Source organism: Aulostomus chinensis, chromosome 5, assembly GCF_037954235.1.
Source record: "Aulostomus chinensis isolate RoL2024-O1b breed Wild chromosome 5, RoL_Achi_v1.0, whole genome shotgun sequence".
Classification (NCBI taxonomy): Eukaryota; Metazoa; Chordata; class Actinopteri; order Syngnathiformes; family Aulostomidae; genus Aulostomus; species Aulostomus chinensis.
The window spans coordinates 4670507-4684360 of NC_141324.1; the positions used below are offsets into that span (position 1 = coordinate 4670507).

At 47.3% G+C, this 13854-nt stretch overlaps 1 protein-coding gene across 1 annotated transcript; it reads left to right on the top strand.

Annotated features, from left to right (window-relative positions):
• The first annotated feature begins 2094 nt into the window (after positions 1–2094).
• Positions 2095–6977, top strand: LOC147260931 (uncharacterized). The gene is made up of 3 exons (XM_086204789.1): positions 2095–2559; positions 4252–4421; positions 6948–6977. Exons 1-3 carry the CDS (start codon positions 2295–2297, stop codon positions 6975–6977), a joined length of 465 nt encoding a protein of 154 aa, XP_086060915.1. The 5' UTR covers positions 2095–2294.
• Positions 6978–13854: the final 6877 nt, after the last annotated feature.

The window sequence follows — 13854 nt, forward strand, 5'->3', positions numbered from 1 at the left end:
AATGCCAAGTTAGACAGAAAGTCAGGGAATTCTTCTAAGAACTCAGAATAAGGTGCAGGAGGACGGTACACCACAGCAAGTAAGAGTGGTTTCTCTGCTTTCCAGTCTGGGTGGGAAAAGCTGACAATAAGGCTCTCAAATGAGTTAATGAACAATTAGGTGGAGGGTTAAGCACCAAATTTGACTGATAGATTGCAGCTCCTCCTCCTCTGCCAGTGGTGCGAGGTACATGGTAGTTAATGTAACCAGGAGGGGAAGATTCATTTAAACTAACATACTCATCTTGCTGCACCCAGGTTTCAGTGAGTGCTAATACACCAATCTGATAATTAGTAATTAAATCGTTCACTAGGAGAGACTTGGATGGGAGAGATTGAATATTAAGCAAACCACATTTAATAGTTTTACTGGGTTGGTTTGCTGGAGCAGTGTTTTTAATTTGAACTAAGTTGCTAAAAGTTACTCCTCCAGATTTGGGTGCAGGCTTATAAAGCCTCAGGGCAGACACAGTTTCTATAGGCTGGGTGGGTGACAACAGAAGGAACCAGCAGAGGGGCGTGTTAAACTGCAGCTCTGCCTGCTGGTCTTAACTCTGGTTGCTTGTCAGGGATTAGTATTGCTAATAAATTGGCCTATGTTCCTAGATAAGAGAGATGCACCATCCAAAGTAGGATGGACGCCATCTCTCCGAATCAGACCAGGCTTTCCCCAGAAGGAGCTCCAATTGTCTATGTAAGCCACGTTGTTATCTAAGCACCACCTAGACATCCAGCGATGGAATGAACGCATGCGGCTAAACATGTCGTCACTCGCTAAATTGGGCAGCGGGCCAGAGAAAATTACGGAGTCCGACATTGTTTTTGCATAGTTGCACACCGAAGCCATGTTAACTTTAGTTAATTCCGACTGGCGAAGCCGGGTGTCATTGGCGCCGCCATGTATCACAATCTTACTGTATTTAACCTTACGTTTTGCCAGCATCTTTAGCCTCAACGTCGCCCACTCTGGCCCCTGGGATGCACTTTATGCTCGCTGGAGTCTCCACCTTCACGTTGCGAAGGTGTCGGCTTCACAGCGGGGCTGCGAGCAACAGAGCCGACATGAAGAGTTTCACTCTCAGCGGGTGTGTCGCTGAGTGGGGGAAAGCGGTTGGAAACATGAAGGGGTTGGTGGGCAAACACGGGCTCACTGCGTCTAGGTTTCCTTCGTGATGTCACCCAGCGGGACTGGCTAGTTCCCGGCTGCGGGGGAGCTGCGGGGGAGCTGCTAGCGGTGGCTAGGCTAGGTGGCTCCGCACCCGCTAAGGTGGACTGAGCAGCTCCTGAGGGTAAAGGACTAGCGCTAGCTTCCATGGTGCGGAGCCGAGTCTCTAACTCTCTAAGCCTCGCCTCCAGGACTACAAACAAACTACACTTTTTACACGTACCATTAGCACTAAAGGAGGCAGAGGAGTCACTAAACATCTGGCACATGGAGCAGGAGAGGGAGGGAGAGGTGGGGGAGAGGCGGAAATAGAGAGAGCAGCCATAGCTAGTATGCTAAGGTGAGCTAGTGGACCTGTGGCAAATAGAACGAGGAATTTCAGAGCAAAGTCCTGCTAAAGACTGAAGTGACAGAAACCTCTGTATTACACCAAAACGTCGTATACAGTGGTGCTTAAAGCGATTAAGTTAGCAGTACACCTGAGGGAGGATTGAGAGAGTGAACAACACAGCGACAGGATTACAGGCAGGAAATGACGTAACACGCTCACCGGTATCGGGTCAGCAGGCAGCAAAAGGATCGGTCAGCAGTCAGTTCAGGTTCCTTCAGTGTGACTGAGGGAGGTTTCTGTCCGATGGTTTCTCCCAGTGTGAACACAGCCTGACTGCTGATGCTGTGCCGACTCTGACAGTGGTTCAGTTTTTCTCAGTGGCTTTGTTGCTGCTCTCAGATCAGAATGAAAGTTCTCTCAACTCTGAGTTCAGCCTCCACAACATCGAGTCACTTGTTTCTCCTTCCTTTAATCAAATAGCGAACGCTTTTGGACGAGGAGGGAGGAAACCACGGCGTTTCACTGCTTTATATTTAGAATCTCACGCCAAGCCGGAGAAGCAGGTCCTGAATCAGTCACGTGGTCACTGCCGGCTGGCGAGGCTTCGGACGTCATTACATACGTCATCAAAATGCGCTTCACAAAACGAGAAGAAGAAGCGAGAAGTTTTGAACACAACAAGGAACGAAGGAGAAGTCCGTGAACCCCCGGCCTCGGTCTTTGTCTCCTGAAGGCTGAGTGGCGCCGGTAGAACCTCAACATGTGCGCCGCTCAGCTGCTGCGGGTGTCGGCCCAGGAGCGGATCCTCGCCGCCGCTGAAGACTTCCTGCTGCAGCTGGGAGAAGGAGACTCAGCGGCTGGAGTCCCGGTGCTGAGAGCGCTGCTCACCGAGCGGCTGGCGGCGGCCGCGGAGCAGATCGTGGCTCTGCTGGAGGAAACCGTGGCGGAGTACGAGCGGGAGAACCGCCGGCAGAGGTTGCTGCTCGATGCCGTGCTGAAGCCCCGAGTCAGGCTGGACAGAGCAGGTGAGTCCCCGCAGGGACCTGCTGCATTGTTACCAACATAAAGGGAGGTTTTAGTAGCTCAGGAAACAAAGTCCAGGAATTCTAGCTGGAGCTTCATCAGACCAAGTGGTCCAGACCAGCTGGAAAAACCCCTGAGACAAAGTCAAAGAGCAGGCAGCACAATGTTGGTGGGACTGGTTCTGATGATGGAGCTCCATTCTACCACCATCATGGATCAGAGACATGAGGAAAGCTATGGAGCAGCTGAAGGTGGTTGCTGCCAGGCTGAAGACCACCAGACACATCAGGAGGACCAGGATGTTGGTGCTGAAAGAGCAGCACACACACACACACACACACACACACACACACACACACACACACACACACTCACCTCAGCAGTCTCTCTGTCTCCTGCAGCAAGTCACACGATATGCAAATGAGTCACGTCAGAATTCTCTAAAGTTACAGCAGCTTTAGGGGACAAACTACAAAGGTAGAACTCCTGCAGACACCAATGAAGCTCTGTTGATCATTTTAATGCAGTTTCAGTCCAGATCCAGAGACCAGATCCAACTTGGCTCAGCTCCAACCCAGACTGTCACTGTCAGGATTGTTGTGTCAGAAAGAGGTGGAGGAGAGGAATCAGTGATGGAGACTCAGGTATCGATGGAGAACCTCTTGATTCACAGCAGCCCTGCTAACAACACAGTCAGAGATGTCTTCCAATGAGACAGAACGTGACACAGCTTTTATACTGAAGACAGGCTGTGTGTGTGTGTGTGTGTGTGTGTGTGTGTGTGTGTGTGTGTGTGTGTGTGTGTGTGTGTGTTTGGCTTGATGATCTACCAGGAAGGGATGGTCATTCCCAGATTGTTCTTATCTTGGACCTTGGCTGACTGTACGTGGGTGTCCAGGGACGTGCTGGGCCCCTAATTCAGTCCAGGAAGTTCAACTACTGAGGCCCTCAGCCGCGCGCCAGCGAGAGCATTTTAGGAGACTTGAGGTGTGAGTCACTGTCAGTGGTCAATGTTAAGAACACTCCCATTGACAGGCATCAGAAGCATGTTACCATTGGACTGAACCAAGACAAGACCAAGCTGAGGGGACATTCACACTGTGTTGCTAACTCCTGCTAACTGAGGCGTGTGTGACAGGCTGGCCCAGCATGCTGTGCATGTTGGCGTCCTTGTGTCGTTCTTCTGTAGGCTGCTACGGTGCTACCTTGTTAAAAGATGATCCTGTAGACTGGAAATTATATCAGCCCATTAAAAACAACCTTTTTTTCTCCACTGCCCGGTTGGCCTGGGCTGGACCGACCATTAGGGAATATTCCACTTCTCCCAGTGGCCAGCACCTCCCTGGCTGTGAGTGTAGGTGGGCTGACATGTTTAGCATCGGTACAGGTTCCCTCTGGTTCTAGGGACTGAACTCTCATTCTCCTACAGGGTCTCATTCTAGAAATGAACATTCTGACTAGCAGATGTGATCATGAATGGACAAAACCATTCAGCAGAGGGGACCTATGACCTTTGACCTGGGTGACCCAACGTTGATCCAAGCATCTGAAGCCAGCGTTTCTGTTCCCAGTTTGCTGACTGGTCGTCAGTAGCAGGACGTCTCTTTATTGAGTTGATTTCTGTTTCTGTCTGTTGCTCTGCTGTTTCAGAGTCAAATGAAGAGATTTCTGATGTTGCTGTTTGTGTCCTGCAGATGTGGAGCAGCTGCTGGTGATTAAAGAAGAGGTTCCCCCTGAGCTGCAGGACCCAGAGCCCCCCCTCATTAAACAGGAGTGGGAGGAGCTCTGGACCAGTGAGGAGGGAGGGCAGCTTCAAGGGCAGGAGGAGGCTGATATCACCACGTTCCCCTTCACTCTGGTCCCTGTGAAGAGTGAAGGGGACGAAGAGAAACCTCAGTTCCCACAGCTTCATCAGAGTCTTACTGAGGAGAACTTGAAAGCAGAGTCTCTGAGCAGCAGCCCAATTCATCCTCTGAAAACAGAAGCTGATGGAGAAGAGTGTGGAGGACCAGAACCAGAACCAGCCAGCAAGGTAGACCCAGATCCACTTGTACAACCCCAGACTGAAGACCAGATGTCAGACTCTTCTGAAGCTGAGCCTGAAGTCAGTGAGGATGAGCGTCCCTTTCGGTGCTCAACATGCAGTCAAGGTTTTAGAAACAGAAGGAGTTTGGATGTACACATGAGAACACACACTGGGGAGAAACTGTTCCCATGCTCAGTTTGTGGAGGAAGGTTTTCAGAAAAGGGATATCTGAAGAGACACATGAGAACACACACAGGGGAGAAACCATTCCCCTGCTCAGTTTGTGGCACAAGATTTTCAGAAAGGGGGCATCTGAAAAGACACATGAGAACGCACACTGGGGAGAAACCATATCCCTGTTCAGTTTGTGGCAAAAGATTCTCAGTTAAGGGAGATCTGAAAAGACACATGAGAACACACACTGGGGAGAAACCATTTCCCTGCTCTGTTTGTGGCACAAGATTTTCAGAAAAGGGGCATCTGAAAAGACACATGAGAACTCACACTGGGGAGAAACCATATCCCTGCTCACTTTGTGGCAAAAGATTCTCAGTTCAGGGAGATCTGAAAACACATGAGAACTCATACTGGGGAGAAACCATTCCCCTGCTCAGTTTGTGGTAAAAGATTCTCAGAAAAGGGACATCTGAAAAGACACACGAGAACGCACACTGGGAAGAAACCACCTTTGCAAGACGTGGCTTTGAAGCGTGACAAGAGTGGGAGACGCAGGTTGACGGCCAAAAAATGAATTTATTTCATGAAAAAACACAACGATGAACCAAAATTGAACTCAGACAACAATTGGATGTGAACATCAGTCCAGTTGGTGGTGTGGGTTCATGTGTGCATGTGTGTAAGGGAGGTGGAAAGAAGAGATGTTGTCTGCTGAAAATGAAAGTCACAATGGATGAGGAGGAAGAGAGGCTCCCGGCCAGCAAGGCGGGTTCTGTATGTAGAGAGCACCGGGCCCAGGAGCTTCAACTAGGAGGAACGAACAGCCCCCCACCCTCCAGATACCTGCTGCAACACAAGGAACAGCATGAAAGGCACCAGCCATGGGACCTTTATCCCCCCCCCCACACACACACACACACACACACACACCCTCAAGAAAGGGGTCAAGAAGCAAGTCACGGCACCAAAGTACCTGAAATGCATTTTTTTTAAAAGCCAAAATGATAATTAACCAAACCCCCTCAAACCATGTACATCACCCATTGTTCTGTACAGATGAGGTAAACCTATCAGGAGGTGAACCAGTGGCTGCTCCGGTGGTCCAGCATCTCTTGTCCCAAGATACCGCATTGACCGGTGCACCCAGAAAGCAATGATGTAGGAGGCTAGGAAAAGACAAGAGGAGAACCAGAGAGAGGAAAACAGTTCACTGTCAATTTCCACACTGAAGGAACTCTGGACAACGCGTCCACCACCACTTTGTTGGTCCCCTTCACACAGGAACTATCCAGTGTGACTGCAGGAACAGAGACAAAGAGAGGAGAAAACACAGCAGGAAAGAGACAGGATGAAGCTGAAATCATGGAGCCACCATTGGATAGGAGGGTGTGAGGGCTGATCTGATTTCTCTGAGGTCACCATCAAAGATCCACTTGGCACCAAGTACTGATCTTTATAATGAAGTATTGATCCTGATCAAACACTGAATTGTCTTTGAGATGTGTGAAAATAAATGAGTGGGCAGAGTCTCTGATATCAGTGATGTCATCCAGCTGATGGAGAAATATGGGACATCAGCTGGAGCCTCTGGTGAAGTACTTTTAGTAGTAGTACACATGCAGTACACGCTCAGTACCGGCTCCGATACTTCCTACTACGCTCAGGCAGGGTGCTGTGCTGCTGGGCACCACTCAAACAAATACATGGTTCCTATGTGAGGGATTGGTTGGATTTCCGGTGTATCAGGACCAGGACTGAAGTTGGTCCCTGACCGTCCTGGAGGGGCGGCTGTGACACAGGATGAGTTTTCACAGTGAAGGTCTTCTTCTTCTACAGCTGAATTAAAGTGTAAACAGTCGTCTACACACCTTTTAACTGTCCTTATAAACTTGTCTTTTAATAAACTTTCTGTCCTCTTTTAAAGTCGTCAGTGCTTTTGTTTCCATGTAGAGGCTCTACTTGATCACCACCCTTGTGTTTGACTATTTGGAGTGGATGTTGTCTGCAGACATCTTTCTACTTTAAATAGATTAAAGAGTTGTTTTTCCATCTCATGTTGTTCCTGCAATGATTGAAGGCAACAAACAACAACACATTATTTGCCATTTTTCATGTTATTTTGAACTTTTCAATTTTTATCTCAGTTCTGGATAAAAATCCTTCTTCCTCTTCTGTGTTTTACGGCAGCTGTTCTCTAAGTTTGAAACTCCACATTAGAACTGCAGCAATCAATCAGTCAATCAATCAGTCAATCAATCAATGGATTTGGATGGATTTTGCGTTTGTTTTGTCTTGTCTTTTTTTCCTTGTACTGGTGGTCATCATTGTCTCCAATCAGAAAATCTGAGGCTGGGACGTCTTGATGACGCTTGAAGAAAGGAAGCAGGTCTCAGAGGAGTGTGGACAGTGCAGTCCTCAGCTTTCTAGTTCCTGGTCTCCAGCCCTTCTCTCTTGTTGAGCAGCCAGCATCTCAGAGCCTTGTCCAAGACCTGCAGCCAAACTGCACCGTCTGCACCACATTCACCTTTAAAAACTGAGTGGATGTCATCAGGGAGGGAAAATGCTGGAGTTCCTTGTCCTTTGCTTGGATTTGTTTGATTTTTTATTGAGTTTGACTCGCTGGAAGAAGACTTGTTGATCCAGGAATGAAGCTGGATTCTTCTGTGCAGAGCATTCATTGAGTTGAAGTGTGGCTGTACATTCAATGATCAGTGTTCTGGTTTCCTCTCCTGTGTTAAGTTGTTGCTCACACACACACACACACACACACACACACACACACACACACACACACACACACACACTGCTGTGTCTGAACACTGAAGATGAGGAGAGAGACTAATGTGCACCATCTTTTGGGGTTTCTATCTCTTTCCACACACAAATGCAGGCTGGATCCTGAGTGGTTCACAGCTTTTATGAAGGCGTGTGCTTTTTTGCCATGGAGACCAGAGCTTCAACAGGGTGATGAGTTCTTGAAAGCAGAGTTGGAGTTTGTTTGTGGACGGAACAGTAAACTCCTCTCTTTTGTGGGACTTTTGAATAAAACATTGAAATGAAAATCACTCTCCTTATCGTTTTTGATGCTGCGGTTTTTATGTTTCTGTAGACGTTTGGATTCAAGGATCTTGATTGTCAAACCACTCACATTTCCATGTTGGTGGTACGAAAATTTAACTCTGGTCCCGGGGTAGCAAGAGATAGCATAATAAAGAGTGGAGGACAGAAATAAGGATTTACAGACAGAAAAGATATTTACAGAAGGATTTATATATATATATATATATATATAAAATTATATATATATAATTCAACACAGTTCAAGTGTTTCTAATGAAGCTGAATGTTCTCCTCTACTTTCCTCAGTTGGGTTTCTTTCATGTCCTCCTGAGATCAAAGAGAGAATTCTAGGTACAAATAAATACACTATCAAAGCCCCCTGATGACATCATCATCAATTCTGACTTTGATCTGGAGGCTCTTGCTGCAAATAAAATCCGTTGTTCCAGGCAAAAATCTGCATACAAATACAAAAACAAACACACACACATACACACACACAAACACACACGCACACACATACACACACACGCACACACACACACGCACACACACACACACACACACACACACACACACACACACACACACACTCCCAGTCACTAACCCATATTGTCACCACTTAAACCTCCACTGGAGTATTGAAGAGATTCCACATGTTGGTCAACCAGAGAAGCTCCAACTGGTGAAGGTCATCCAACCCTGCATGAAGGTCAACCTCCATCATCTGCTGCTCCTTAGCAAGGACTTAGCTCCAATGGTAGAGCGCTAGCTTAGCATGTGAGAGGTAGAGGGATCCATGCCCTCCTTCTCAGAATACTTCAGCTTGTTCTGTTGATCAGAGGAGCTGCTGGGTGATGAATGCTGATGTTTGTCCACTGCTGTGATAAAGTGTCCCCTGTTACTGAGATGAGGATGAACACCTGCTCAGGTCAAAGCTGCAATCAAACCAGGGACTCTGAACCTCCCACACAGTGAAGGAGTTTGTCCTGCAGGTCGATGGACGCTTTGGAATTCCTTCAACATTGATTACTTTCCTGTCTCCTGCTGAGTCAGCATCCAGAACCTGGTCAAGAGGAGGCTTAGAGCTCAGGAGGTGATGTGACGGCTGGTTGGACAACTCAGCAGCCAGAGCTTCCAGTCTGAGACCCCAGCTCCACACCATGGAGAGCCTCCTGGATGATGTCCTCAAGCAGCGTCCCTGTTTGTCTCCTGGCTGCAGCTGGATGCCTTAACAGCTCTGAGAGTCCAGCAGTGTCTCTCTCTGTCCATCTGATGTCCGTCCTCTCCTGTGTTCGTCCGTTGAGAAGAAGGGAGACGGATTTCTCTTCCTCTCTTCTCTCCAGACGACCTTCTTTGTGTGTCAAACTACTTTGCTCTGCTCAAAGATCAAACTGATCCAGTGGCTCCAGGTGCCTCCACCTCTCTGGACTCAATTCTGTCTTTGATCTGTGTCTGTCCAGCTTGTCCTGAGTGGATCCAACAGTTTCCCATGGGTGACTCTGTCGTGGTCTCTCTCCTCCTGCTGTCTCCAACTCTCAGAGCGCTTCTACTGGTTTCTCTCCATCGTTCCTGTTGCTAGGCAGAGCACTGGTGAGGACTGAGGCCAGTGATGACATCACCTCCAGGTGAGACCTGCCAGGTGATCCTGCTTCATTCAACTCTGCTGCCTCTGCCACTGCCCTGACTGGTGAGGCTGACAGCAGGTTCTCTCTCATCTAAACTCTCTGTTTACAATGGAGGCTGAAATCCTTGTGATTGGTGGTTCAATCATCAGGTCTGTTGAACTCCCAGGTGCCATCACCTGCTGTCTTCCTGGTGCCAAAGTTATGGACATTATTGAACGTCTCCAGGACTCATCGATCTCCACCCCTCCTGCAGGTTCTCCCTGTCTCTGTGTGGGTTCTCTCTGGTTCTCCAGCTTCCTCCCACAGTCCAAAGACATCAAGAGGGTAGTGGTTACCTGAACACTCTAAATGACTGTGAGTGTGAATGGTTGTCTGTCTGTGTGTGTTGGTCCTGGGATGGACTGGCGACCCATCAAGGGTGAACCCCCTCCTCACCTGATGTCAGCTGTGATAGGCTCCACCCCCCCATGAACCTTAACAGATTATCAGTGTAGAAATGGAAATTTAGCTGCTATGTTGAATCAGAAAAACCTTTTGAAGTCTACTTTTGCTTCAGTCAGAAAGTGGACTGTTGTTAACTCTCACAATTGTTGGTGATTGTGGAGGAAGACAAAATCCTTACAAACCTCTTTTTAACAGACACACATTTCTAAGGTTCATTTTATTTTTCTTCTTCTAGCAGAGAATGGTTTTGATCCATCAACCTCTGGGTTATGGGCCCAGCACGCTTCCTCTGCACCACTCTGCTCTACCATTGACTGAACAGTCCTTGTTTTAGGAGAGCATTCTCTGTCTTTGTCTCTGCCCTGCTCTCCTGCTCTCTTTCCCCCCTACCAGTCAAAGCAGAAGGCCGTCCCCACTGATCCTGGATCTGCTCGACGTTCCTGCCTGTTAAAAGGAAGGTTTTCATCACCACTGTTGCAGGATGTGCTGCTGGTGGAGAATTGTTGGGTGGAGGTTCATTGAAGGAGTTTGGTGCTGGACCTGCTCTACTAGTAAAGAGTCATGAGAGAACTTTTGTTGTGACTCTACTTGACTTGACACACACACACACACACACACACACACACACACACACACACACACACACAATCCTAAACAGGATAAGTGGAAGAAAATGGATGGATGGATGTTTCCCAATGTGGCTCTGCAGCAGGAGGTCTTGTAGAAACAGGGACTGACCTGACACCAGCTCCCTCTGGAACAATGGTTCATTCATTCATCGGTGCCAGGAGGCCTAGAAACACACAAAACACCAATTCAATCCAGGACCTTGGAGCCTAAACTGAAACTCCATCACACGGTGGCTCTGCTGGGGCTCCCACAGGTGAGTGAGGCTGAGCTCCAGTCTGCTCTGAGGAGGCAGCAGACATCTGCACCACTCAGAGGTTTGGTTGGTGGCTTTGACAAAATCCCAACAAACTCAAATCCTGTTGAATCAGGAAGTTCTAGTTGAACTCTCATCCACGTCACATGACCAAGAAAACCTCCTCTTTCATTCAGACCAGAACAGACAAACATAGAAACATTGACACAACAGGTGGGCACCGTCAACTTAAAGCACGTTAAAATGGCAAAATATTAGGCCATGCATGCATTTATTATGCAAAATATTTAATACTTTATTGATAATAAGGACTCCAAGAAACTTTTTGAAACCAGGCCGACCTGTGCCGTGTGCTAGCTTATGGAAACAAACAGACCCAGAATCAGATATAGAGGTTCAGGTTCTGGATGGTTCTGGTTGGTTCCTGCAGTAAAAGGCATATATATCCAAGTGTGTGTGTGTGTGTGTGCATGCATCTGCACCATAAATGACCAATTAGTAGCAAAGTCGATGTGGACCCCGGGCGTTTAAAAGAGACCAGGCGTCGATTGGTAACAGGCTTTTATTTTGGCACTGGCCAGCACTGGGCCACTATTATTATTTTTTTAGCAATAGGTATACAAGGTATAACAATACACTGAAGTACTTTAAAGAACAGTAGTGCAAATATCAAGATTGTCCAGAGAACACTTTACACAAGAACACTTTATTAGTAAGAAAAGGGGCGTGACAACTTGAGGCCCGTATCCTTCCACTTCCACGACAGTCTCATGTGGCCAAAATAGCAGATCTACACATTCACAACGACGCGTTACCACCTTGTAGATCTTTTTTTTTGCATGGAACCGTGAGCTTGAAGATTTGCTGTTTGAGGTGCACTAACGTCATGAGATATAAATTACTGGGAAGTTAAAATCAATTTCAAAATCTTACATGAAACCAAGTTAAGATCATACTGATCTCAAATAATGGCACTCAGGCGTTTAAACGAACCTGCCGTTTATTTGAGACACTTTGACACCTGGCTATTAATTGGTGATTTAGGGTATTTATTTTACTGACTACTTCATTGACAGGTGGTCAAAATGTCTGGTGTTTCCTGAACTCAACTGAGTGCTGCTCAGTAAAGTTGCCATGACTTGAGGTTCTCTTCCTGCTGGGTCCATTTCAACATTCTTATCCTTCCTAGCATTGGAGATAAAGTAGCAGTCAGGGCTGTACTTGATTAGTACTGCATATAGTACACATCAGTCACTGCCATGACACAGTGGAATGGTAGTTGAAGTACTGTTTAGCAGCAGGCTGAAAACTGTTGTGGTCTTTGACAGTTCTCTTGTTTCTGAATGAAAATCCTGTGAAGGAGAATCATGGAGACATCCTAAAAATGGCTGAGGTCTCTGAGCTGCAGCAGGTCTGAGCTGCTTTTGATGCCCAGATGATGAGGAGGCAGTGAATGGTGGGTTTGGTGGAGCTGGAAAAAGGCTGCAGGTGGTGACAGGTCTGCTGGTGTCAGGACTTCCTCTCCAGGTCTGAGGGCTCCTCCCTGCAGTTCCCACAAACACCACAACAGTCCTGGAACCCCTGCAGATGGTGGAGGACCATGATGACCCTGATGCACCATCAGGGCATCAAAAACCAGTCCTGATGGTCAAAAAGGTCCCTCCACTCATCCAGGGTCAACTCTAGAAGAAGCTTCTGGAACAGATGAGCAAACACTCTCAACTAGAAATCCTGATGTAAACACACTGGCAAACCAACGTTTACCACAATGTTGATGTTTACAATTTCCTTCAATGTTTTAAAAACATCAAAGTGGACAGAAGCCCAGATGGTCCAAACTTGTTTCCTGTCTCCTGCCATTGTGGAGAGCCTCTGTTCTGTCCTGCTGCTGTCCAGTTGTCTCTACTGAGCTCCTCTGCTGGTTCCACCTTGAAGAGGGTCTGAGCTAAAACTGAACCTTGGGGAACTTCAACCTTTGATCTCAGAGTTTTGTGTTTGATCTTAGAATTCTTTCTTTGATCTCACCTGAGACAAAGACATAGAAGCTCACACTGCTGTTGAGGAGGCCGTGATACTATAGTGGTTCGTACTCTGCGTTGTGGCCGCAGCAACCCTGGTTCGAATCCGGGTCACGGCAGCAAGAGACACATTTCTTGTTTGTACTGATGGACACAAACCAAGCTGAAATTTCCCACAATGCAATAGGGCGGTGTTTGGTCAGTGTTGAGCAGGCGTCAGTCTGACAATGATGTCATATTATTGCGTCATCACTTGACCAGACCCAAAAGTAGACTCAGGTATCAGTTTCTTCTCAATGCTAACGTCTGCTAGCTTAGTCTGCTACTTTGATGGCTCTGCCTGCTCAAAGGTCCAGACCCCTGGATGTGGTGGTTCCTACCTGAACGTAGATTCTGTCAGCTCATGTTGTTAAATCAACTCACCAGGAACACCAGTAGATTTCAATGGACTGACAATGAGTCTCATTGAATGGTAAACATGTCAAATATGAAGTCATCACCTGAGGAGGTCTGCTGCTGGAATGAAGCTCCAGATATTCACAAGATAGTCTAGATCTTCAAAGAAAGCATTTTTATGTTTGATTTATTGGTCATCAGCCTGCTTCATGTGGTGTGATTTTATGTGTCCTATATTAAAGAGATCTTTGTAAACCATCGCCCCTCAGGATGTAGAATGATGTCAAAAGAGTCTTCTCTCAGCTCTCCTTTCCTCTCAGTAGAGGAGTCTCTGCTGAGGTCGTCCCTGTCAGAGTCCTGACGTCTGTGGGGATGCATCCAGAGACTCAGGCAAACAGAAGACAAGGGGAAGTGAAGTCACCTGAGAATGAGAGGGGAGGTTTGACATCAAACTAAAACAGGAAGAACAGGACACAAATGGGATATCAAAATAAGAGAGAGACCAGGAGACATGACCCCCCAGTTCCTGCTGCTTCCAGCTCTTTATATCGAGCCCCTCATACAGTGGTTGAGAGAGACCACAAATATTAAAGGTGTCCACATAAATGGAGAAGAACACAAGGTGGCGCTGGACGCTGATGATGTTTTAACATATTGAAGTGAGC

Coding starts and splice junctions, on each gene's coding strand:
- LOC147260931 (XM_086204789.1), top strand. CDS start 2,295: ATGTGCGCCGCTCAGCTGCTGCGGGTGTCGGCCCAGGAGCGGATCCTC. Junction 2,560..4,251: donor AGTCAGGCTGGACAGAGCAG/GTGAGTCCCCGC, acceptor TGTGTCCTGCAG/ATGTGGAGCAGCTGCTGGTG. Junction 4,422..6,947: donor TCCCCTTCACTCTGGTCCCT/GTGAAGAGTGAA, acceptor GTTTTACGGCAG/CTGTTCTCTAAGTTTGAAAC.